Source organism: Homarus americanus, unplaced genomic scaffold (assembly GCF_018991925.1).
Source record: "Homarus americanus isolate GMGI-L3 unplaced genomic scaffold, GMGI_Hamer_2.0 scaffold54443, whole genome shotgun sequence".
Lineage (NCBI taxonomy): Eukaryota > Metazoa > Arthropoda > Malacostraca > Decapoda > Nephropidae > Homarus > Homarus americanus.
Window position 1 is genome coordinate 6,246,644 of NW_024750852.1, and position 27,849 is coordinate 6,274,492.

The 27,849-nt window shown below is 39.0% G+C and overlaps 1 protein-coding gene across 1 annotated transcript; it reads right to left on the reverse strand.

Annotated features, from left to right (window-relative positions):
* Positions 1 to 27,609, reverse strand: LOC121854383 (glycogen phosphorylase-like). Its single transcript, XM_042349026.1, has 7 exons — positions 27,308 to 27,609; positions 6,828 to 7,112; positions 5,579 to 5,710; positions 5,280 to 5,391; positions 4,322 to 4,548; positions 3,373 to 3,626; positions 1 to 2,020 (listed from the first exon to the last, which is right to left on the reverse strand). The coding sequence occupies exons 1-7, from the start codon at positions 27,548 to 27,550 to the stop codon at positions 721 to 723; spliced, it is 2,553 nt and encodes an 850-aa protein (XP_042204960.1). The 5' UTR covers positions 27,551 to 27,609; the 3' UTR covers positions 1 to 720.
* Between the last annotated feature and the right edge of the window lie 240 nt (positions 27,610 to 27,849).

Below are 27,849 nucleotides of genomic sequence, written 5' to 3' on the forward strand. Positions count from 1 at the left end.
TTCAAAGACTAACTTTATTCTGCAAATCAGAAATAAAATTAAAATATAAAACACTGATTTATCTCATAACAAATATGCCAGTGGACATGTTTCAATAATTATAAAATATAATACAATAATTTTCAATATACTTAAGCTTTACACTCTTTAACCAACAAACTTTTCACTTACTTATTGCCAGTTACATCATTCAGAAAAATACCAAATTATAGGCCTATAAAATTGGTAGCACTGAGATTATATTTACAGAAAAAAAATTGCATAGGAACCAATTTGCAAGTAAGAAAATGAATGGTACTACTGTATTGGCACATAACACGAGACAATATCTTTGATTTAATGGCTAGCCTATGAAATGGAGCATATGTCATTGACTAGGTGACATCATATATCACTTTTTAAGGGTAACAATGCTTAATCCATGCTTGTATATTGTTCAGCAGTCATAACCCTTACATAATTTGCCATCTCTAAGAGTAAAAAAACCTTCTGCAGTACAAGCAACATCAACAATGTATAGCAGCGATAAATGGATAAGGTAAATAAAATGAAGTTAATGCATTATACACTACTGTACTCCTAATTACAGTAAATTATTTAAGGATAATTAACAAATTCATCTGAAGCTTGGAATTATAGTGATTATAATGTCCCAATTATGTGTCTCAAAGCTACCTTTCATATTTGACATTCCATAACAATCTTTCCCAGAGGCTACACTTACTTCTCCTCAGAAGCTTCTGTCTCTCGAGGCTCATGAGGAGCTGGAAGCTTCTCCCAAGATGGTTCTACTCCCCAGATCTCCCGTCCATATTCAGCAATTGTGCGGTCACTTGAGAATTTGCCAGATGATGCAATGTTAAGAAGGGCCTTCTTCGTCCATTCTGTTGGCTTTTGGTACAATTTGTTTACACTGTCCTGGCACTGAATGTAGGATTCAAAATCAGCAAAGAGGAAGAAACGATCATGATTCATAAGGATGTTGATCAAATCCTTATACTGGTCAGGATTATTAGGAGAGAAGAATCCACTTTGAATCTGATCAATGCACTGGCGTAGCTCTGGTAACTTGTTGTAGAATTCATATGCATTATAGCCCTTGCGTTTAAGTTCCTCAACTTCATCTACAGTCATGCCAAAGATGAAAATATTTTCCCTACCCATCTCTTCCATCATTTCAATGTTAGCACCATCTAGTGTTCCAATTGTGAGAGCTCCATTGAGCATGAACTTCATGTTGCCAGTGCCAGAAGCCTCAGTGCCAGCAGTGGAAACCTGCTGAGAAAGATCAGCAGCTGGGATAATCTGCTCAGCTAGTGTAACACGATAGTTCTCCAAGTAAATAACTTTCAGTTTGTCACCAACAATGGGGTCATTATTGACAACACGAGCCACTGAACAGATGAGACGGATGATCTGTTTGGCTGTGTGATAGCCAGGTGCAGCTTTTCCACCAATCATTACAGTGCGAGGTACAAATTTACCACTTGGGTTGGCCTTGATGCGGTTATACAAGGTGATGATGTGGAGGCAGTTTAGAAGCTGACGCTTGTACTCATGGATACGCTTTACTTGGATATCAAACATGGAAGAAGGATTGATCTTGATACCATACTCCTGTTCCAGTTGCTTTGCCAGTCGTAACTTGTTCTCCTGCTTAGCTGTCTGGACAGCACGAATGAGGCCACTGTCATTTACAAAAGATTTGAGTTTGGCCAACTGATCCAAATGAACTACCCAATCTTCACCAATCTTCTCTGCAATGACATCAGCAAGGGCAGGGTTACACAGCAACAGCCAACGACGGGGAGTAATACCATTGGTCTTATTCTGGAATTTGTCTGGTGTCATTTCTGCGAAATCATGGAAAATGTTCCTCTTGATAATCTCGGAGTGTATTGCTGCAACGCCATTAACAGCATGTGCCCCAACAATACATAAGTGGGCCATATTGATTCGCTTTTCACCGTGTTCTTCTACCAGAGACATGCGTCCCAGACGATCGTTATCACCTGGCCACCTAGGGGAAGATGATTACATAATGGTTGATCAAATATTGCAAATATTAATAAAGAATAATTTTGGGCCCTGCTGTCGGAACAAGTCAATTAGAATAAAACAGTCATTTATAGTTATCATAATGCAGAACACTTGCTGATCGGTGCTACTAGTTTAGTATGTGGTCTATCGAGCAGGAGTTCGTCTACTGGGATATTTACATTGTAGCACCTATTAACTTAACCTAACGCTACAGTGTAAATACTGTATCCTGGTAGACTGCGTACCATAATAGCACCTACTGATTTACATCAGTTTAAAACTAAATTTTTAAACTTTAAAAACTGTTACAGTAATCTCTCCATTAATTGAAGTCTTCGATCCCTCGAATTCTTCATTACCCAGATTTTTTTCATTCCTGAAATTCCAGGAAATATATCTCTGTTGGGTGGGGGGGGTTGTTCCAGAGTGTTCATGAGCTACGATTGGCCACTACATACAGTACTGTCATGTGACTGCATGGGATGCCTATGATTGGCTGATATATCTCACAGCCTATCTCCTCAAACTTTAGCATCTTGATGCACTTAGTTCAGAGTCTGCTGCCATTGTACAAGCTTATTTACTAGCTCACTGCTAGCATTCAGACTGACAGACTTGACAAGTTTTACCAACCATAAAGACAGTTGAAGCTTTAAACATCACTCACAATGGATCTTGAATATTCCAACTGTAATCAGACATACCTAAGTTGCCTCAACAATTGCAACCCCAGTTGCAATATCAAATTCTGTGTCACTACTAAAAAAATAATAGTCTCTGGTGCACTCTTAAGATTAAGAGAAAATGGACGACTCAGGAGTGCTGAAGTGAGAGAAAACGGACTCCTATGACGGGGCAATCAAATAAACATACACATAGCTGTATAATGCAATATTATGCAATATTAACACCTAAATTGGTGTTTTAAGAAGGTATATCATAAATTATTTAATGTACTACTGTATTGTATGTGTTTATAAATGTTTATTTTCATTAATAAAAGTGCTTGAATTACTTTTTTGGGGCCGAAAAAATTCCTTAGGAATGCATCTCCAGTTTTATAATGGAAGTATACAGTATATATATATATATATATATATATATATATATATATATATATATATATATATATATATATATATATATATATATATATATATATATATATATATATATATATATATATATATATATATACCTGTATATACAAAACTTTGGACAGCTATGACTATTAAGAGGGTTTCATCCACAAAAAGTATGTACTGTATAATATAAATTAAGCTCAACATACTATTTTTCATCAATAACATGTCAAGTGGTTGTCATAGTTACCTTCTAGCAACTTCTTGCAGGTGAAGGTGGTTGATCTCATAGATGATCTGCAGGTGTCTTGGTAGGATGTGCTCTAACATACTTACTGGCCAGCGCTCAAGAGCCTCAGGCAACACTGTGTGGTTAGTGTAAGCACATGTCTTCACACAAATATCCCAGGCTCGAGCCCAAGTAAGTCCTTCAATGTCAATCAGGATGCGCATCAGTTCAGGTATAGCCAATGAGGGATGAGTATCATTCAGTTGGAGGGCCACCTGATAGTAAACACTTGATAAATTACTGTAGTCAAGATAGACATTACAAAAGCATGTAAAATATTGCATCTTATATTCAAAGTTTACAAATTCCAAGGAACAGATTGGTATAAACTTTTTTTTTTATATTACTGTAGTGACTTTTAACAGGAAGTTTCACCTTAATATTTATTTTGCTGATAAAAGAGTTTGAGATAGAGTACAATTAATGCCTATTACAAGCAATAACAGATGGATGAGGTGATAAGTATCAAATATAATAGAACACATGTACAGTACAGTATATGGCACACTACCTTTACAATACAGTACTATATACTGCTCCTAATGTTTTAAAAGGTTATTTCAAGACACTGGAATCACATATTGGATACAACAATAGAAATTAAATGGATATATACAGTATGTGTAGACATGAAAACAGGCAATGCAGCAGTGTACTACATACCTGTACTGTATTACTGTACTTTGAATACTGTACTTGCCCTATGATTTTGCAAGTACTGTATGTGTTGTAAATATCAATAAACACATGACAAAACCTTCTTTGGAAGATGAGATGAATGTTTTCTTGATATTGCATGATAATTTATACTACTTTTATTTAATTAATCAGTTAAATACAAAGTATAATTTGGTGTTCCTATGAAGTCATTTAGTAGAATTTAATACCCAAACTTTATAAAAATGCTTACCTTATCAGGGAATGTGTCAAAGGAAGTGCGAACTTGATCTTTAGAGCCAAACTTGGAAGCCTTAAAGCGCCTGATGATATCTTGTAATGTGGCAGCTACCATGAAATATTCCTGTTTCAAGCGCAACTCTTTACCCTCAAAGAAATTGTCATTGGGATAGAGCACACGAGAGATGTTTTCTGCAAAGTTGCGGTCTAACACAGCCTGAATGTAGTCACCATCATTGACTGGAAAGAATAAGAAAATTAATGTTTTCAGTCCAATGGCAAATGAATATTTTGTTATGGTTAGAATATTGGTTTTACTTAAAAGGACAACTACAGACATAATTTAGGAATGTTTTTACTCTTCCCCCCCTTTTTTTTAGTAAGTAACAATATAAGTCCCTTATTTTTCCAGAGGCAGTGATTTGGTCATTTACTTCCCCAAAAGAATCACTTATATCAACCCTCAAAATTTCACTACAGTCTGTCAAACTGTTTCAGAGATACAGTCTGAACAAGGTTTTGGTCTTTGCCTATAAAATGCAATGAGGTTTTCAGCTGATATAAGAGCAATTGAATGTCTGGCTGTGACTTTAAGTTGTGAACATACTGTACAATATTTTGTTGACAAACCTTACACCCAGTACAATCCTGTACAATAAATACACAATCCAGATACATCTTGAAAGTGAAGTCAAGGTTACCAGAAACTAATAGACTCTTAAGGTGGTACAGTGCTGTACTGTATTAAGATATCTACACACCAGCTTTGGTCTGGCTCTGGTCAGAAGTTCTTGATATATCCTGCCAATAACATGTGTGACTGATGATGCAAAACACACTAATACACCTACATACGTAATTCCCCTCACACTAGAAACAGATTACAGGATATGTACTTGGAGTCACTGCTTTACTGATCATGAATAATACAGAAATCTTAAAGTACAAAGAGGATCTTTAGATACACTTACAGAACTTCAGGTTGAAATTGTTAGGTGACTTAGCTGACCACAGCCTCATGGTGTTAACAACATTGTTCTTGTAGCCAGGAATTGGGTTGTCATAAGGCATGGCAAACACAATCTGATAAAGATGAAATTATGCAAAATCATGATAAATAAATGAATAAAAATGTTACAAAACCAAATTGTATTGACATGAAGTTAGAAAAAAAAATACACACCATACTAATACCTGTACAGGTATTTAATGTAATTCAGCACCAAAGGAACTGTACTAATTCAAACTACAGGTACTGTACATAAATTACCTGAGTGTCAACCCATTTCTTGCCCTGGGGTGTATCCTCAACTCGGCCATAGAAGTTGACTGGGATCATGTACTCTGGTCTTGCCTTCTCCCATGGGTTACCATAACGCAGCCAGTCATCAGGTTCCTCAACCTATAAAGACATTCAACTCTTGAAATATATATTCTGCATTACAGCACCTCTTTATGAGAAAGATAATGGCTGTACTGTATATGGTACTGCTGTATACTATCCTAATACATAATAAAGTAAAATTTAAGTAATGTAATACTGTACAGTATTAAAAAAGTTAATTAAAATATTATCATCCTGATACTTATCTCACACATTTAAAGGACATTACAGTACCACGTACCGATGACTAAAGAATTGAAATGAGTACAGTATAATATTGTGCTTACCTTTGAGGTCTGTCATCAATTAAACAGAACATAATATCTTTTTCTCTTGTAAAGGAGGGTGGTTAATTAAAGAGGAAGCAGAGATATTCCTTAGTTGGCATTCATTCTCTCTGATACGCTGGTGCTCCCCTAACATAACAATGACCCCATACATCTCCTTACTATTTTTTTTTTAAGGGGAATAGCCATCCAGGCACAGTTCATCGACCCACAATGGAACCTAGGGGGCAAAAAAATAATACCCTGTACAGTTGAAAATAACAGACATCCAGGAAGCAGCAGTCTATTCCCCTCAATTCTAGCGGGACTGCCCAGTATGGGCCAATAGGTCCGCTGCAGTTTCCTCCATTCTTATGTTCTTGCCCTCTCTCTCTCTTACAATCCACTTCTGAATAATTATAACCTCACCTATCTTTAACTTTGGTTAGCTCTGTCTGACACTTCTCTCACTTCCATATCTATGGTAGTCATTCTTGCACTTATTCTCAGCACTCTATTCACCTTACATAGTGTTCTCAACCGCTTCACTTATCATTTCAAATTTTCTTCTTCCCAAATCCAGAACTCAAAATAATAGCAGCTCTGAGATTCACCTGTACAACCTCATTTTTACCACCTTTAACATAATTCTCTCTCATCATACATTTTTAAATGCACACTTTTTTTTCTTCTGCTAGGCTAGTTTAACTTGACACACTTCTATTCGCTGACACATCCACTCCTACACACTATACAGTATTTGAAACATCTCATTCGCATAATTTTCTCATATTCATAATGGGCACAATTATTATTTTCAATAAAATGTTTCTCTATATATACACATTGTAATATATAAAACGGTATACCTGTTCTCCATTCTTGATCTTCTGGGCAAAGATACCATATTCATATCGAATGCCATAGCCATAGGCAGCCATTCCAAGAGTGGCCATGGAATCAAGGAAGCAAGCAGCCAAACGTCCCAGACCTCCATTACCCAGACCAGCATCTTCTTCCAGAGACTCCAGTTCTTCAATATCCAGACCAAGTTGATACAAAGCTTCATCACAGGCAGACTGGATGCCCAAATTGATCATAGTGTTTGTTAGTGACCTTCCCATATAGTACTCCAGGGACAGGTAGTAAACACGCTGTAAAGAAGTTATCAGTTGTAGATACAGTATAAAATTATAGCAATTTATTTCTAAATATACTATTAGATATCAGACCACAAAAGACGCATGTTGTGAAGAAAAAAATTATGACACAAGGCACCCTTATACGATGTACAGCCGGGGTCAAAAGACTTAACACTTGACAGTATTGGCATGTAAGTACCCGAAGATCTTAGGTATTAAGGAGAGTTTTATCCCATTTTGTGGTTTAGGCATAGTATGTGATGACAAGTAGTGTTATTAGTATATCCCAATCATATATGTATAACTCAGAAGTAGATGCCAGATATTGCTTAGTGTTCAAGACTTTTGACCCAGACTGTACCTATACTAGAGAAATGTATTCTTTAAACCTTAGTGATGGTCAGTACAAAACTGATAATATGTTACACAAGTATATTTGTCAGTGGCCCAAGGTTAAAAATGATTTGAAAGCATGTAAGGTAAATGTATGACAGATGATTAGTGGGTCTCATTTTTTACCTGACGTGACATAACTAGTTGTCGCCCGTTCTTTAATCTCTTCTTATGTTTGCTGAGTGGATTAGTGGATGTCATGTTTTTTTAACCTGACCTCATGTTTTGTAAGGTCACCCTGTGCACATAAGCTCTCTCTCAGTCTTTGTAATTCAGTTGCCTCTGAAGATGTCTTGAATAAAGACGAAAGCTAAGGTTCTCCATTGTTTCCCTTTTCCCTGTGTGATTTTATCAAGATTTATCTTAGTCACGTTTCCATTGTGGATCTACATGAAATATATATATATATATATATATATATATATATATATATATATATATATATATATATATATATATATATATATATATATATATATATATTCTACAGGTCTCAGTAAAAATAAATCGAGAAAACAAATTACTTTAAAGTATATGGTAGACATGTAGGCCAGCAATGCACCTGGTTATAAGTTATGCTGAATTAAGATGATGATATTTAAAATTTGAAAAAAAAAGTTTAGAATGAATTGCGGAAGCCCAGCCTCACAATCCTGGAAATACCTTACAGATCAGCATCAGTCAAATCATATGGGTAACTAGATTAATAGAATACATACATAGTAAAGACGAATAAGCTAAATATGGACTAAAATAAGAATGGGTGTTTATTTTTCTATTATTCCCTATTTTCCAATGTAACGGATCACCATGCAGTTTCCTATACGGTGAGTTTAACTCAAGGTAATATTTTATATTATTAACTCGCCACTATAGTAAACATCTTTTTAATGCTACCAACTTAACGAACAGAGGATTCTTATTCTACAAATAAAATCAAGAAGCTAGGAGGCAGCAGCGGTCACCAGGGTAACAGATCACGCCGGCATCACGTGACATCTCAGCTGATCCAACCAATATGAAATGTTGCCATGTAGTATTTTTTTACTACCAGGCTAAACATAAGTAGTATAATATTGTTTATAGTCATGTTTACAATGTTGAACATTATACATATACTTCTACTTGGCAATTCTCTCCAAAGTAAATAGTAACTTTTACCAACCTTTTTTGTGCAAATAAGTAGATATGGTTAGGTGTAAATTTGCTTTTCTTTACACAAGCGTGTATTACGTGTAACTGTCTTGTTACATCTAAATGTACAATGTGTAAGCATAACCCGAGTGAAGAGTGTACACACAAATTGGCAACACTTCTATTCACTTACCTAACCCCCCCCACCACTGGTCCATTGCTTACTGCAGTGCCTGGCCCCTCCCTCCGTACTCAACCCTGCCACCAGTCATATTATCATACTGTGTTAGAACTAGTTTATACTACTATCGCTTTATTACTCTCTTTTTTTTCTCGGTGGACGTATATACATGTTGGAGGATAAGATGAAATTGGCTGGCAGCAGGAATAAAGTCATTGCGAGTGTATAAAGTGATTTATTTTTATTTATTATTATTATAGTATTACATTTTGGTCCCCCAGGCCTCGATGTAAGGTCAGTGACCTGTGCCCTGGTGGGCTAATCCCCGTAAAAAAATAATTAACTTACAATGGCCACGGTTGATAAATGTTAAATTTTTTACCGTCTTCTTAGGTTGTTTGGCTGCGTGTCTAATGGTGAGTTTCCCTCCCTTTGTGCATAAAAAAAGGGAATACTTTTTTCATCAAATCTCAAACCAAAATAACGGGAAATCTCTAGCCGTTTCGAAAGATCCCAAACCTGTATCTATAACTATTAAAATGGACTAACGTGACTATTTCGTTGTACGTGCATGGCCTTAAAATACATAAAGCATTTATCTTACAACCGCCACATTTTGATTAGCATAAAATGGAAAAAAAAAATATTATTGCAAAATGTGTATTTTGAGTTTGAATCGAATTCTAACCTCTCAAACATAGGAGACAGTCCATTTATAATTAAGAATTAAGAGACAGCTTTAGTTACCCCAGATGAAGGAGTTATTGAGGAAATTGCGAGGTGCAGGCAATAAAGCAAGTATTACTAATTCATCACACCTGGCACATATACTGTACAACTGATATCATATATTTGCATAAAATATTGACCAAGTTTGACCATAACTCAATAATGACAGAATATCATGGATACATATCGGTAATGTGTAGTGTACAAAGAAAAAAAAGATAATTAATTTTAATCATATTAATTTTCTTTGAACTACTATTCTTTTTATATTCAAGTAGAAGTGGATTAAATAAGGAAAATAGCTAGTCATATGTTTTAACTTTCGGGTTGCCTTTCTCCCATATTCATGGGCATCGTAGGATCTTTACCGGAGGGGGGGGGGGGAGGTCAAGACCTGCTATATCAGTTTATTAAAAACTGGTATACACATCCATATAAAAGTACTGTATGATCAAGCATAATCGAGTTACCTTCGAGTAATGTATGATCATCAATATCACTTATTAGTGTGAACAAATAATCACTACAATTTTCATGTTTGACCTTAAGCAATAAAAACTAAAGAAAATAATTAATTTGATATAATTAGTCCTGAAAATCTAGGGACGACCAATGCTGGCTGTCTGTCACGGTGGTGACTTGCTCAGAATATTAGAGGCGTAATTTGAGTACATAAATAAATACTGCAGGCAGCACTTACCAGCCCCAAAACGATCAATCACGTCTTCAGTGGAAGATTTCATTCTATCTATAACATGTTCTGCTGATGCACGTCGAGCATGCAGCCCCCTGCGGACGTCCATGCCTATTATATTTGCTCTATTATGTCAACCTGCTGGGCATATGAGTGTCCCTAGAGGGACAGGGGAGATTCTATAACATTCCAGCGGTTATTGTTGAAGTTGTAATTAAGTTGTATCAAGCAGAAGTGCCAGTTTAATATAGGCACCGTCTTCATGTCTTCCAGGTTCCCCTACGATATCGTGTGGGGTGATGGCTAAAACTGTATTATGTATTGTGATGTACCCACAGTAGTATTACATTGTTTATTTTACAAAATAGGGCTACGAGTTAAATAAAAGATACCCTATGAAATGCTTTGTTTTGAACCGTCCAATATGGACGTTAGCCCCGCCCACTGGCTTCAGAAGTCCTGCACGAAGGATGACGTCATGCCGCTTCCGTGTTTAAGCCTCCTTGAGTGGAACATGATTGAAGTGTAGGCAATTCTCATGTATTAAGTCATATGTCTTCCAAGATCTTAGTTTTCATTTCCGGAGGTTTTAATTGTCTGAAGGCCTAGTAAAACCATTCCCAGCACAGTATGGTATGGAAATGTGTATAATAGTGATTTGCCTTCCATAATTTCATTATTAATTACAATCAATGAAATATTAGGCGAGGATGCAAGTTCTGTAAGCCTGCCGGCCCGTTTAAGGCAGTACGGATACAACACAGTGAAAACCAAGCCTTTCTTTGGATGCAAAAGGAGGAAGTGTTGCTAGCACTTGCATTCGACAGCTATTACTTCCCAACCGTCGAGTTAGGTACAGTCGGGGACAAAAGTTCGCTCCCCGTGGTTTTTTAAATTGAATCACGGGAGTCTCCGAAACGACTTACCCTGACTGTTTCATTTTAAGCGGGGTCAAACTTTTGACCCCGACTGTACCTATTCACGAACCAGCAACTTCCAACAGCCGTATGACCCTAGTAGTTAACTGAAGCAATGAAGAGAAAGTTATATACACTCGGCTGCCCCAGTCATAAGCAAGATGTTTAAGACTGTCATTGCGCAATTAACGTATAGCCAGAAACTACACAGCTAAAACTTAAGACGTTCTTTCTTGTTTTATACCAACGCCCGCCTGATATGCAAATACAGTACAGTACGTATATAAATTCAAGATTTTAAGATTAAAAAATAAACCTATTTGTTAAGAATATCGTAATATTGCTATCAATTTATGTAAATTTTGAATGAAAAAAGTTCAGTGGAGTACCACAAGACTATCCTTGGACCCATCTTGTTTGTAATCTACATAGTAAACTACATAGATGAAAATATATCGAGCCACATTATCAAGTTTGCGGACGACACGAAGGTGTATGTGAAGGTAGCAAGCCAAGACGATGTCGTAACAATGCAGAAAGACCTGCATGAACTGCTCTGTTGCATTACGAAATGCAAAATCCTATAAGTAGGATACAACAACCCTAAGCACAACTATTCTCTTAAGAACACTTTCCTGGAAAATGCTCCTTCAACTGTACAAATCTCAAGTACGCCCCAGTGTAGATTATTGTATACAGGCATGGAAACCCTTCCTCCAACAAGAGCAAACATCCCTAGAAAAGGTGCTACACTGAGCGACTAATATGATTCAAGAACTATATCACTTCGATTATCCAAATGGACCGAGGGTCTTAAGATTAACACCCCTTCACACAAAGGCACAATAAGACAGATCTCATTGAAGCATTCAAGATCCCACAAGGGATGGAAAACGAAACCCGGGACTTTTCTTTCTAATGTCACTTACCACCAACACGAGAGGACAAGGACTACAAGCTGGCCAAGTTATCCTATAGATTGAACACAAGGAATTGCCTCTTCACACAGAGGGAGGTAGACCAATGAAACGATCTAGCAGCCCAAGCTGTGGAATCAAAATAGCCATTGACAAATTTATCAAGAACAATAGAGGGATCCTACACAGGCCACTGGCCTCAGGTCTCCTTCCCTCGGCATGGCCACCTCTAGTGGGTGGCCATTAGGTAAATAAGGTAAATACAGATTTTCGATATAAAGGTTTTCTTAGCCCTTCACAGCACACACCTTGTGGAAAAAAAATTGAAAATAATTATTGTTAACTTGAAAACTACAAGCTGAGAACATATCTAACCAAGCAGTCTCAGCGTAAATTTGACACAATCTAGGCTGACAGTATGATGCGTTCTCACATAATTAAACTGAGGGAAAACTGAAGCATGAATCTCGTAGAATTCGTACACAGATTATCTTGAGACGCCAGACGCCATTTGACGCCAGGGCGGCGCCAACCTACAAGTAAGGGGTGGGAAGAGAGGAGGGTGGGGGATGTCGCCGAGTTGCAGCACATCAGAGTGTGGGGTCGGGAGGCGAGGTGGGGGCGTGGAGGGGTACCCTTGGCCTGACCTTGGCTGTGTCCTGATCGACCGGGCATCCCTTGTGGTGGTAGCCGGCGGGGCAGCAGCTGGCCCGAGGGGAGTCACACGTCTGCCAAAACTTGGGGGGTTGAGGGGGATGAGGGCGTGAGTGAGGCAAGAGGTGGTATGGGAGGCAGAGAAATTGAGTATGGTGGCAAGATGTCAAGTGTAAGGTACCAGTATGGTGTTAAGAAAAAGGAGGTGAAGGGTGGTAACGGGGACGGGTAAAGGAGTTGAGGGGCAGGTAAGTGTTACAAACTTACAACCGGTTTTAAAGTTACTTCAGGCGTATCATGGTTAGTCTTGCTGTACTCCCATTCATTCCTACTTATAAAAGCGGTTTCTGGCAGGTCCCACTTCAGTTTGATTCACCAGTTATCCAGGAGTCAACATTCTGAACTAGACCTTACACTGAGCAAATTTAAAGCTTAGCAAATATTACATAAAGTTCATTAAACCCAAGATGAATATATCCTTCACAATGGAAAGTGTCCTATAACAGGGGAAGTTGTATTGGGGGATAGGTGTGTTATAGGGTTACCAGTCCACTCTCAATAAGACGTCAACCCAGCCCCTCCCTTCGCTCCTTTAGCTATGACAAACCAGAAATGCCTGCCCTCACCACCAATCCGCTTCCTTTTTTACTGCCACCTGTGTTCTCTTGACTATTGTGCGTTATACACCCAACACAACCCACCACAGTGTATACACCCCCCCCCCCGCCCCAGCATCCCCCTTTCCTCTCTTCCACTTGCAAAATTTCGATCTTGTAACAACTCAACACCAACCTGACCATCAGTGTCTGTGCCAGAATGGTTTCGTTATATAAACATCACACAGGGAGCTCAAGTTTATATATATACAAGTGCACCTGTTACATTCAAGCTAACGTTCTCCAAGTAATATAAAATGATAAGACACGAAAACGTTTAACATTATCTGACGATGAAATGAAATGTAAATAAAAACAAATGGTTTATAAAATTATCGCGATCGTAACGCATGTTAACCAATACAATGTTACCGTCATTTAATTTATTTCCATGTTATAGAAATCATTCACCGACGGAAATTTCATACCAATCTGGGTTCAAGACCAAATTCGCTCTGTGTAGTAACCAATGTGGCAAAATTCCAAGTCAAGATAAATATGAGCAACTTAACTGCTAACAAGGCACGTGTAGGCTATTGTGTAACACATCGGCCAGCCACTAACCTTCCTTTCTATGACACTGCTTGTCAGACGCGTGCAGTAGGTTGCATCATTGCTGCCAAGCACCTACTTACTGCCTACGTTTGTGGTTCTCATAGCTATCCTACATCTGTCATTCATAAAACTGTCAAGGTAGTCTTGCAGTATTTGTTTTTCTTCTTCTAGAAAACGTCTCTTTGGGGTTCGTGGCTTTTGCTTAGCAACTAAAACAAACTTAAGCAATTGCACTCGTTCTCTCGAGCTAAATGAAAAAGTATCTGTAGTTCTTCTCCGATAGAGTACTCATTTAACTTACTTACACACACACACACACACACACATCACTTGACCACCGAAGGGTCAAGACGTACCTGGCGCTCCTCTCGGAGCAGCCAGGTCAACTGTTATGTTGGCCCATACCAACTCCCTCCCCTGAACCCTCCTCCCCACCGGAATATCAACAAGTTCTCGCCAGAAGTTACTATTTCATTTAGGAAAGAAATGGAACCAGTGTTAAACAGAGGTGAACAGTGGTGAACAGTGCTTAAGTCAGTGAGAACAACTCAACAGTAACAGTGGTACCCAAGTTGACCTTTCACACAATGAGGTCCCAGGTACCCAGTGATAACGGCCCGTGAGACCCAACTACCAGCGATGTGTTAATCCGTCTACGATAGGAAGGCCTGGAACCACACCTCACTCATATAACACCATCTGTGAGGGAATTACTACACCACGTGAGGCCCCTCATAACACCATATGTGAAGGAGTTACTACACCACGTGAGGCCCCTCATAACACCATCTGTGAGGGAATTACTACACCACGTGAGGCCCCTCATAACACCATCTGTGAGGGAATTACTACACCACGTGAGGCCCCTCATAACACCATCTGTGAGGGAATTACTACACCACGTGGTGAGGCCCCTCATAACACCATCTGTGAGGGAATTACTACACCACGTGAGGCCCCTCATAACACCATCTGTGAGGGAATTACTACACCACGTGAGGCCCCTCATAACACCATCTGTGAGGGAATTACTACACCACGTGAGGCCCCTCATAACACCATCTGTGAGGGAATTACTACACCACGGAGGCCCCCATCTGTGAGGAACTACTACACCACGTGAGGTCCCTCCTAACACCATCTGGGAGGGAGTTACTACACTACGTTTTTGCTGTTCAACACCTACATTAATCTGTATGTTCACTGTATGTTCCTTTACCTTTCTCTAATGAAGGCTTTTGTTAAACCACCAATGTATGTAATAAGTCATTTATGCCCAATGTATATTTTCAGCCTTCGGGCTGCAGAACTTTTTCAATAAACCGTTAATTATTATTATTATTATTATTACACACACAATGACCAGCATTATAGCAGCTGTGGTTATTGGTGTACCACAAAACTTAAGAGGCCACATCAAGATCGTCTAACAAAGCGAATATACTGTACGTAGATTCTGAAAAGTCAGGTCACTGACCCACATCGGGGCCTGGAGGGCGAAAATGTAGTAGTAGTAGTAATAATAATAATAATAATAATAATAATAATAATAATAATAATAATAATAATAATAATAATAATAATAATAATAATAATAATAATAATAATAATAATAATAATAATAATAATAATAAAGAAATACAAAATGAAAAAAATCAATAGTGAGAAACAATATATGTATGTTGTGTTGTCAAAGTAAGAGAAACAATTGAGACCCTGCAATTGTGTGTAAATGAGGCAGAAAGTCTGATCAGCAACCTGGGACTTGGTCACAATTTTTGTGATGCCATATGGCAGCAGGGTCTACCATTAGACAACACATTATGCTTCCAATATCTTCCCAGGCAGTAGTACCGCCCTGTTTGGTAGCTGCCTAATACTTCCAAATTCCTTCCTGTAACTTGGAGACAAGAATCAGCATACAATTTCAGTTAGCTAAACTATGAGTCGTGAAATAATCTTTAATATTAAAAAAAAAAAGAACTTTTTGGTATATAAAGTGGTCTGCTACTGAGTCTTGAGGCAGGTGATGGCCACCCGAGGCTGAGGGACCATTTGTTAATCAAGGCTGCGGTGGGATTAAACTGGGTCTCCTGTTGCTAAACACCGATAACATGATGAACGACGATATGTCTTATTGTTTAAAGTACGTAATCCCATAGTTAGAATCTTAAGGTTCCCCAGATAACCAAAACCAAAATAACACCAATATTGTTTGCAATGTTTATACTATGAAATTTGTAGTAGGGACAGCTAATATCCATTGAATTAGTTAATGTGCTTAGTAATATTTATATATTCAATATAGCATTATGTGTTGCACAGTAAAGCACAATTAATTACCTAATACTATTTATTTACAGAGCCGATCAGCCAAGAAGGTTGGACAACTACTTCCAGGGTTCATCAAGGCAGAAGAAAGTAATTTACCAAGAGTAGATGTCTTTATGATTGTAGAGTATTATCAAGAACTCCGCCATCCAGCTATGAAGCACGTTAAATTACATCTGATCATCTCAAGCCCATCCCCTGGCCCTGGTCGCCCCTTGTCCTTCCACAACATTAAATATAGACATCAGTGACGAAAACTTACATTTTCCAGACATGAAATAGAGAACAGTGATGAAAGCTCCATGTTGGAGTTATCGGTTTTGCATCATTTTGGCACCCAGCAAGTAAATGCACACGATGAGACTTGAGCAGTAATTTATTTTTACCTAAAAATAAGGTATGCCTGTGTATATCAACATTGTATATGGCCACAAGTCCTGTTAGTGTATATACAGCATATCCCTTTCACCGTGACAGGCGATAATTTATAACTTCTTTACACTGGTTCATTCTCAAAACGAGCTCAAATGAATCACATGAGGTTTGCCGATTCACTGTCATTGTGAAGGTGGGAGTGGAGGCAACTGTATATACTGTGCAATCAAAGACAAAAATCGTGTCGCGGTTTTGTCCGAAGATTAAATATAACCCGTGAACCATAATGAGAGCCTCCTCCCACAAGGCAGAGCGCACCAAAAGTTTAGCCCTTCAGCATATGTTTTCACCAAATTTCACAACACGACTTTTGTCTTTCATTATACATCACCGATAAGTGCAATAGCCCCTCTGATACGATTCGTAAATTTATCTGCTCTTCGTCCATAGTATTTGCACCAGTCAAGTTTTTTAATAATATTTTAGAGTTGATTTAATAACGTGAACATCTCAAAGTCGGTGCATATAAAAAAAAGTATTGAACGCCAATATGGAATTAATTATAAACTACAAGACATTATCAGCCAGCAAAAGTAAAGAATCGTCAATGGAAAAAAGTGGTTACGACTTTCCCTGAGCCGGTCTAGCCTACTTGAGGTGCTGTACTGTAAATGCAACTCGCAAACTACACTATCTGGTGCACACAAGGGAACGGGGAAGAGGAGAAAGTGTTTCACCTGACCTACCCCCACTTAAGATGTAACAGGCATGATGCTAGTACTGTATGAAAATATATTGGATGGTATGATATTAACGGTGAATACAGCAGGTGACTCAAGAAATTTAACCCAACAATTATTAGTGTCATTTATTTACATAGCAGTGGATATATAGTCAAATTATATGCTACTAGCAAGACGGTGTCCTAATATAGCCAAATGTAAGGTAGTTCACCATGACCTAAGTTTGGATTATACGTTCAAGCTGAGACAAGAAAGAATATCGTCCATGCACAATGTCTGAAGGCAGTGATCGTGTTGTTTTAAATTCAAGACGTCTCTTTTGTATGTAGTATTTAATTATAGTTTATATTTGACTAAAAAAAATATATGACGCATATTATAACTACATCAACACGTCAGTGAACACTTTTCAAAAACATCAATAAGAAGCACAATATTCATGTACCTATTTAAAAAGGAAACTAAAGTAACCTTTTTTCATTTCTATTTTTAATTTCTTTCTATTCCTATTTTTTCGCCCCCTAGGCCCCGTTGTGGGTCGTTCCACCTGTGCCCGGGTGGGCTAATTCCCGTAAAAAAAAAGCCAGACTTCCGAACAGTGTCTACAGACTTTACATCACGTGTAAAGACGTTATCTGTGTCTGCTCTTTAAAAATAATTCGTATCAGTGCCCGGTTACGTCTAGGAAGTTAGATATGAGAGTGACCTAACACTTCAGAAACTCGTGTGTGAGCATAATTGTTGAGACCCAAAAGTGTGGGTTGTCGTGGCAGGGGATGTTTGACTTCACAAATATTACATCTCCCTTGTAAGGTGCGGCCTGTAACTACACTACCATTATCTTTCTATATCGACAATGAACTGTGGTTTCGTCACAAGACGACAACATTGAAGTTATCCATGGTTGACTTCAAACACCTCAACCGTAGTTTTCTTAAAACACTAATTTCTAAATCCCTTAGCAATTTCTGATCTATCTATAATACAGTACTCCGCATTTTTGCTTGGCTTCAATCCACAACAACAAAACTTGTATTTTTGTAATTTCTTGAGCAGAACCTTCCTCTGCCCAAGGTCACCAGTAAACTCCACCCCGCCCAGAGCGCGATCAATATACTCACCAGCCTCACACTCCTGGCTTTATTGCTACCTACACACTTCCATGTTATTAAAAGTGTGTGCGTACTCTTGTGAATGAACCACCACAACACATTGAACTCAAAACAAACAACCAAATACTGACGTTATGTTTTCATGAGTGCCAAATATGGTAAACAAGGAAGTCTAGCTATATTTAAAGGCAGGAAATGTAAACCTTTGATGGAAGTTGGACTTAGTGTTCAAAACAGACAATGATTAGCACTAGTGACGACGTTGCTACACGTGCGAGTCGTAATTTCTTAAGAACCTATTATACTGTACTGCACCTAAAAGAATCGCCAGGTCTTGCCCAGTACATTTTGACAATGATGACTTCGTCTTCCCTCCATCTCAAGTCTTTATCATCAATGCTGGGCTCCCTACAACTATGGCCGTTATACTTTATTGAAGGAATTGACAGAAAGTCGCCTGGAATTTTCGACTGTTTTGCTCTACCTGATACATGATATAATACAGCATTATGGTTACCCATCAATTTGAGAGCCAAAGGTGCACCTGAACCAAAAAATAGTATCTAAGGTTAATGAGGAATATTAATGTCCATCACATTATTTTCCGACACGAATTTCAACATCTAAAGCCTATATATTCAATATTTACTCACATCGAGTATGACTTGTCAGTTCTAACGCAAATAAAAAAAAAAGAAAGTTCGTAATTATCACGAACAGAATCGCATTTTGTTTTTAAGTGACAAACTGTCAACCTTAATGTACTGTATAGTCACCCACAAAGTCCTGTCGCCTCTCCTGCTGTTCCACGAACCCCGAGAATCAAGACTCGTGAACACGAAGCAGTAGACACTGGTGCATTATTCTGCCCATAAATACTTCGGATTCACGCGTCTGAATCTCGGGATTCGTGGTTCAGGAAGAGAGGCGACAGAACTTTTTGTGGGTGACTGTACTATACCTGGGATATGTTATAAGTTGTCTCATCAGACAAATTACTGATTCTGAGGTCATGCCTGCGTAATTTTTCAATTTGGGCCATTTTGTTGTTGAAACATTATACTACTACGCAGAAGTAGGGCGTCGATGTAGTTTAAACCAGCTTACATGTTGACGATTCAAGGCCATCTGAGGCTTTGGCAAAGCAAACTCCACGGGCTTTGGATCAGTCAACCTCAGAAATGCGTAAAAATTTTCGGACACCAAATATCTCTGGCAGTATCTTTCATCGTTTAAATCCAGATTATAAATACAGTTACATGACTCCGTTTCCCAAGAATTTGTTGAAAGACCTGAGGTCCGACTCATGTCTTTAACTCTAGCGAACCCCGAGCCAAGGACAACTTTGTTGTGCCACTCCACATGAACCATTTCTCATTTAACATGGGGATATATATAGCTCCTCCAACCCCAGTCAGCGCCAGGCAGGGCGAAGTGGCGTTTCAGTTATTTATTTTTCAAGTTGGCTAAGTCGCATGAATCTCCCATTTCCGCCTATTCTTAAAATTGTTTCCGTATCGAGAGTAAACACACGACAAAATAAATATTAAAAAGCAGTCCTAACTCTGTCCTGGGCAATACGATGCAATTTTAAATAAACTACAATAAAAAAATAAAAAAATAGTTTCAGCTGTTTTACCCAAATTAAAAAAATGGGGGTGGTTCAAATACCGCTTTGCTTTGTTTCTCTGAACCAGCTACAAACATGAACCACATAATGGCAACAATAGTTACATAATACCCATCAACTTTGATCGATCAAGAAAACAGCTGTTGTTACATAAGCTGTGGTTGTGTTAGACTTGGGCAGGGTACCATAATCTTAAGTTCAGGGCGTTACACTCCCTAGCAACACAATAGATAACACAGGCTTCTATCTCTCTCTTTTTTTTAATCATATTCGCCACTTATCAGCTTACTCGCCATTTGGGCGGTTTATCCAGTGTTAGTACAGGAGGAAACCTGGGACTGGGAAACCTGTGGTGTTTGGTAGGGTCACACTGTACCACCAACACTTAAGACATAAACTCCAAATCACCTTCGTAACTAGGCTACCTTAGATAACTAACTCATGAGGTATACGGCAACTAAATGAAGAAGGCACAATATAGTATAATATGCTCATCTAGGTATTTACATTTGTCTCGTAGATATCAAAGACCGGAAACCCAATATCACAAACAGCCGGGGAGACACTGTGCTTGTTTATTCTTTCTGGTTACTTTCATCCAACCTGGCCGCCGTAGTAGGATTATCCAGTATACACAAAAAATAGCCCTATCCAGTTTCCGTGAAATTTATATATTGTACATTATTAATTCATCCACACCGTCTTCCTCGGGGGAACTAAATCATCATTCCACTATCACTATCAGAGGGGTTGTAAAGCGGTGACCTGTTATTTTTGGTAGGTTCACATTTACTTTTATCCTCTTCGCCACTGATCGGCTTGTTAGCCGCTTGGGCGATCGGTCACGACTCTTTTCCTTTATATTCTTCACCAAAAGGTCGGCTCGCTAGCCGCCCGGGCGATCGGTCACGTCTCTGTCACGCACTGTTGGCAAATACTGGGCATGCACCGGCTCCTGAATGTACCTGAACCCGCTCCAGTGTTGGTCAAGTCTTCTCTTGAAAGAGCTCACACTCGGTGCCGTCACAACACTTTCTGGTAGATTGTTCCAAGAGTTTACAACCCTCACTCCGAAAAAGTTTGCCCTCACGGTTTTCCGGACTTGCGGCTTCTTCAATCTTGAGCTGTGACCCCTTGTGGGGCGAGCGTCCGCCAGCTCCAAGTAAGGACACTCAACTGAGTAGTGCCCCCTGAGATGCTTATAAACCTCAACTAGGTCCCCCCTTGCCCGTCTGTAGTATAAGCTAGGCAAGTTCAGGCGCTCCAATCTCGCAGGGTAGCTGAGATGCCGAAGTGCAGGCACCAGCTTGGTGGCCCTCCTTTGAACATTTTCAACCAACTGACAGTCCCTAGCATATCTCGGGGACCAGATGGGGTGACAGTACTCCAGATGGGGAAGCACTTCACTCCTGAAGATCGTCACGAGGGACGGACCGTCTAGATATCTGAACGACCTTCTTATAAGACCCAATAATTTATTTGCCTGATTTACCTTCTTCTCACAATGGCCCGAGAACTTCAGCTCATTGTCAACATACACACCTAGGTCCTTCTCACACACAGTCTCAACTAGTACATTTTCTTCATCCCGTTGGGACATATGGTACGCCTCCTTACCGTTGGTACGCCCCAGGTGCATCCTCTTACACTTCGTGACATTGAATCTCAGCAGCCATTCCTTCGACCATTCCTGGAGCCCACAGAGGTCCTTCTGCAGCTCTTCACAGTCCGCTTGGTTCTTAATTTCCCGAAATAACTTGGCGTCATCGGCAAACATTTGTATGGAGGAGTGTACAACGTCAGGCATATCATTTATGAAACAAACAAACAACAGCGGGCCCAATACACTACCCTGCGGTACCCCACTTGTTACAGGTACAGATGACGATTTCGTGCCATTAATCACCACACATTGCTTGCGGTCATGTAGAAAGTCTTCTATCCACGCTAGGACATTTCCCCGAATTCCGTACCCTTCCAGTTTGATTTTCAGCCTTTCGTGGGGTACACTGTCGAAAGCCTTGGCAAAATCTAGGTAAATATTGTCGATATTACCACCCCGTTCTAGAATATGGGTCCAAATATCCAATACCTTGAGCAATTGTGTCAAGCAAGAGCGCCCCGGCATAAAACCGTGTTGGCAATCTTTTACAAGGTTGTTTCGTAGTAGATGTTCCATCGCTGCATCTCTGATAATACTCTCAAGTACTTTACATATTATGCTGGTCAGGCTCACCGGTCTATAGTTGTTCGTGGAGTGCCTATCGCCCTTCTTGAAGATAGGACTCACATAAGCCACTTTCCATTCACTGGGGACCATTTGTTCATCCAGGCATTTACAAAACAGAATCTTCAGGGGCTCTGCAAGCTCGTTGCACAGCTCCCTTAGCACTCTAGGATGCACCATGTCAGGTCCAGGACTCTTATGGACCTTTAGCCTGGACAGTTTATTTCTAATACCCTCTTCTGTGAACACAATGTGGGTCAGTGCTGTGTCGAACCGTCTGTCCTCAAACGCAGGAAGGTTAGTTGCATCCTCTCTTGTGAACACTGAGGAAAAGAAGCTGTTCAATGCCTCAGCTTTATCCTGGTCAGAATCTGCGTAACTACCATCTTCAAGCCTCAGGTCTGATACTCCTACTCGCGTTTTCAATTTCGACTTTGCATAGCGGTAAAACGCCTTTGGGTTTGACTTGACCTCGCGTGCAACCAGCCTTTGGAACTCCTTTTCAGCCCTCCTACACTCTATCTTTGCTTGGTTTCTGGCTCTTGCATACATCCTCCTGTCTTGCTCATCGTTTGACCCAACCCACGTCTTGAATTTCTGGGTTTTCTTCTTAATTTTGTCGACCGCCGCATGGTTCATGTGTAGGGATCCCCTCGTATTCCTAGAAGCACTGGGTTTGGTCTTGGGTATATATTTATCGATCAAATGGGTCATTTTACTAGTTATGATATTCAGCGTAGTGTCTGCGTTCTTGTACCTTAATAAAAAGTTGATGTATTCTGCCACCATGAAACAACATTGCATAGCACGCTTAGTTAAACCGGTACTATAATTGGCAAAGGCAGTATTGCCGAAAAACGCTGTTTATCGAACTGAACCCAGATATCAACGATATTAAAATATAAGCTAAATTTCACTTCGATTTTATATTCCGTTCTTATGTTAATAATCTGAAAACGCATGTCTCTGACAAATGTCTAAACTGTACGAATGGCAATTACTAAAGAATGGGGAGACGAAATGATTGTTATGGACCTCGCCTACAAATCACCAGTAAATTTCTCTCCATCAAATATCATATCGATCCGTAAATCTATTCTTCAGTGTTTAATTAAAATCTATAAGATGGGATCATGAAAATTCAGCAATTACACATATCTAGTTTCCGAAAAGGGAACATCACCTCCTTATCTACACAAATGGGGCCCCAACTTACTGTAAGTGGTATACACCCCCTTCAGCACGTACTCAGAAGTCCAGACTACCCAGGTTGCCTCACATCCACATTATCTTATGCTTAACAGATCATTGATCGTAGTCCGCGTGGGACACTGAATTCTATAACAAGTAATCAAGAAACTAGATACTACACCATTAAAAATGTAGATATGTAAATAACTGGAATCTAATGAGAATATGCTCTCTTGATAAATCCTACATTACCACTAAATCCTAGTTCATGCACGGCTGAGTTCCTTTATTTTCTGTAATTAACAACAACCAATATTTGTTTTGAACATTTAAAAATATGAGACTAATTAGAACCTGATCTCTTTCAGATACTTGCAGAATTAGCCTTAAAAATAAACGTGCAATAGATTATATTTTCGACCTCTAATAGAAGATATCCCTAAATGTAAGGTCAGACAATGATGATAATTGTACTGTATCTATGTTCTAGATATTTACAGCATCGTGTCTAAAAACCTACTATAAAATAGTCACAATTACATTCTGTATAGGCTAAAATAAAACCGAAGAAAGCTCTAGCAACACAAATGACACGATGAAAGGAAAAAAAGTCTAAACAATAAAAGTAAATGCAACCTCAAATTCACTAACAGGTGCTCCATATATTACTGTGTTCAAAAAACCAGGTCAACATCTCTAAATACCGTAGGCAGCTATCAAACAGGGAGGTACTACCGCCTGGTTACATATTGGAAGCATAATGTGTTGTCCAATGGTGGACCCTGCTGCCAGATGGCATCACGAATATTGTGACTAAACCCAGGATGCTGATCTGACTTTCTGCCTCATTTACACAAATGCAGGGTCTCAATTGTTTCTCTTACTATTGAACACAACATACATATACTGTTTCTCACTTTAGATATTATTATTATTATTAATTTATTATTTTATTTTCAAATTTGTATTTTTTATTATAAATTTTATTTACTATGAATTATTATTATTACATTTTCGCCCCCCCCCATGCCCCGATGTGGATCAATGACCTGTGCCCGGGTGATAACTAAAGTACAGGGTGAGCATAGTCTTTCCCTGATTATGAAAAATGATATCTTGAAGACAATTCTAGATAGAAACATGAATGTTGTAGCATTATGTAGACGAATTCATAGATTTTTGTTCATGCATATTTTAAGCTGCAAAAAACTGTATGTTTGTACCTAGCATATGTTTTGTGTAATAAATATTTGTAATCAGGGATAGACTTTATGCTCACCCTGTATTGCAAACTGCATCAGTACGTGTGGGTTACCTCTGGCAGAGATCCCCCCCCCCCCACCATTGTTACATTAAAATTAATCATTGTATTATCTTGTACACAGAAATTTTTATACCTTTAAGATAACATGTTGGTTGTACTGGTTTTACCTCTAACATGAAAACACTCAATAACATTAAGTACAGTACTAATTAAAAATATTCTATGAACTTTTTTTTTCAGGGGTCTATCCTGCCACCCCATATGACGTCACCATCTTGATTGCCTGGAGACAGTTATGCAGGTCACTGAACCTTGGTACCCGTGATCGTGAGTATCATATACTGCACAGTACTGTGCTTCTGTGTGTGTGTGTCTTTCGTGCGCATTCTTTAATATGGTGAGTAGCTGGAGATAGGGAGTTAAAATGTTTAAAAATGGCGAGAGAATGCGGTGACTGAACAAGGCGAGTGATTTGAATGCTAAGTGAATTGGTGAGTGCATTTGAATCTGACAAGTGTTTAAATATGAACGAGTTTGAATATAGTGCGTGTGTTTGAGTATGGTGACTGAGTGTGTTTGATTATGGTGCACGTCTGGATACAATAAGTAATCTTGAGTATTGAGATAAGGTGAGTTTAAAGTTAGTAAGAGTTCCTATATAGTGAGTGTATTCACATATGATCTCTGTGAATATAGTAAGATTTTAATATGAAGTCAGTCTTTAAATACAGTGAATACATCTGAAAATTTAGTGTATTTAAGAATGGCGAGTTTTTAATATACTGAGTGTGTGAACATAGTGAGTACAGTATACAGAAAGTGAATTTGATAATTAACCACCCGAATGCTATTGGGGAGTTAGGTTAGAATAAATTAGATGATGCTAGGTTTGATTAGCTTAGCATTATGGTGTTTAATGATCAGGTAAGATAAATTGTGGTTCCTAATCTTCATGAGATCCGTTCTCAAATACAATGTGTGCGTGTGACAATAATCGGCTCGTTAGCCGCTTGGGGGGTCGGTCACGTCTCTGTTATGCACTGTTGGCAAGTACTGGGTAAGCACCAGTGCCGGATTTAGACCTGTGGAGGCCCATGGGCAGCCTCTTTGTGGAGGCCCCCCTCATTATAACTACCCAAGAGGGTGGGGTGGCGAGTGAAGCGAGCCTAAACAACTGGGAGTTCCGGGGGGCGCTGTAAGCCCCCCCGGAATATTTTGAAATATGAACACTTCTTTAGAGAATTTTGAAGCCATATGCAGTTATATTGAGAAAATTAGAACATTGAGAAATTGTTAATTAACTGTATATTTATTGATAGTGTACAAATTCCCAACACACACACACACAAAAGTGTGTTTCAAGTCGACCAGCCCTGATATAGCTACTACTGCACATGTCAAAAATTTTCAAGAGACTTCACAGAAAAGAATATAATATTAATTATTACAGAGAGATGATTCTTTGCATTATTAATCAGATAAACCTCTACTCAAATAATGGTTCTGTCCAAGAATGCATGTATAGGCTTCTTTAAGTCCAAGGTCAGATAGATTCAGAATAAGTATTAACTCAACTATAAATAAAATTGAAGTTTTGCATCCAATAAATAAAATATTGTAATATGTGGAGGCCCCTGGGCAGCTGCCCACTTTGCCCACTCCTGAATCCGGCCCTGGTATGCACTGGCTCTTGAATATATCGGTTCCGATGGCGAGTTGGGGAAGCGGGGGGGGGGTGGCTGTGAAGTGTGTAGTGAGAGTTTGGTGTAGTTATTACAGTCCCCAAGGGAGATCGTTGACCGTATTCAGTTTCGACATCTCTACCTTTCTCCTTCATTCTGAAGGAGGTCAAGCCTCACGGCACCGCACGCACACCGGGGCTTACACACACCAAACATACACTACATGCATTATTCCATCTCAATTAATGTATGTGTGTAATGACGTACTCAATAATAATGTTTAAGTTCCAGTTTAGTCCTTGGGGATCGTGTGGCAATGTGTGTTATTGGGCGTTTTCCTTATCTTTGAAAGACACCAAGTTATCATACAGAGAAAGCATGGCAACCTATTTTCCTGGACCCCGTTATTACGATTGATTGTACTAGTTCACAAACATCAGATCATTTGGATGGAATAAAATATATTAAAATATGGTAATTGAAATGCTGGTATAAGGCTACGAACCTTAAAAATAATATCGGGAACTAGAAATAATCGATAAATTAACGGAGGCAGGATGTTGGATCTATTGTGTTTAAGAACAGATGCCAAATTGTACCTGCGAGATTATATTATTCGCGTTTGAGAGATACTGTTGTACTTACAATATATAGAAAAAAATATTAAATTATGAAATTATACTGGCCATCTCTTACATTTCCTGACAAGATACAGTGAGGTAATGAGCTCAGTTGCCATGTCATATCTACCCGCTTGAACTCCAACATGAACATCCCCTATATGGTGAGACTAAATTAATTATCAACGGCATAATTTCTTACCTTTGGATCCTTCTCGTAGTAATGCTGCTGAGTTCTGATCCATCTTGAGGTGAGGTGATCTCTGACTGTGTGGGCAAGGGTGAAATAATAATCACGGGGAGTTGCCACATTTCTGTCTTTCACCAAAGTGTAATGAAGATGACGATTAAATGTCTTCTTGACATTAGCAACATTTTCAACTTGAGCAATCCCCCTTACGGAGATCTGCTTTCTTTTCTCGAGGTCGGTCTGTGGAGTGGTCATCTTGCTTCGCGTGATCCTTCTCTCACGGAGTTCAGCGGTCCACTAGAACCAGTAGCAGACGACGCGTCCTTACACGCTCTCTCATGGACACCTCAAGGTCACGGCACACGCATGCGCGCTATTCCTTAACCCTCACCGCTAGATTTAAAGGGAAACAGAGCAATGCCTCAAACAACGTCAGTGACCTTTGGGTAACCTCTCTAGGTCACTTTAAATGTTCATCATTTTATATAATTGTAGACCTTGTTGTTGCTGTCTAGAAACAGCAATTTATTTTTTTTTTATTCCATGACCTGTGG

Bases quoted from the DNA above. Each gene is read 5' to 3' on its own strand.
- LOC121854383 (XM_042349026.1), bottom strand. From the start codon at position 27,550: ATGACCACTCCACAGACCGACCTCGAGAAAAGAAAGCAGATCTCCGTA. The intron at 4,549-5,279 runs GTAAGTGTATCT...TATTCTTTCCAG, and splicing joins CAATTTCAACCTGAAGTTCT to TCAATGATGGTGACTACATT. The intron at 3,627-4,321 runs GTAAGCATTTTT...GTTTACTATCAG, and splicing joins TTGACACATTCCCTGATAAG to GTGGCCCTCCAACTGAATGA.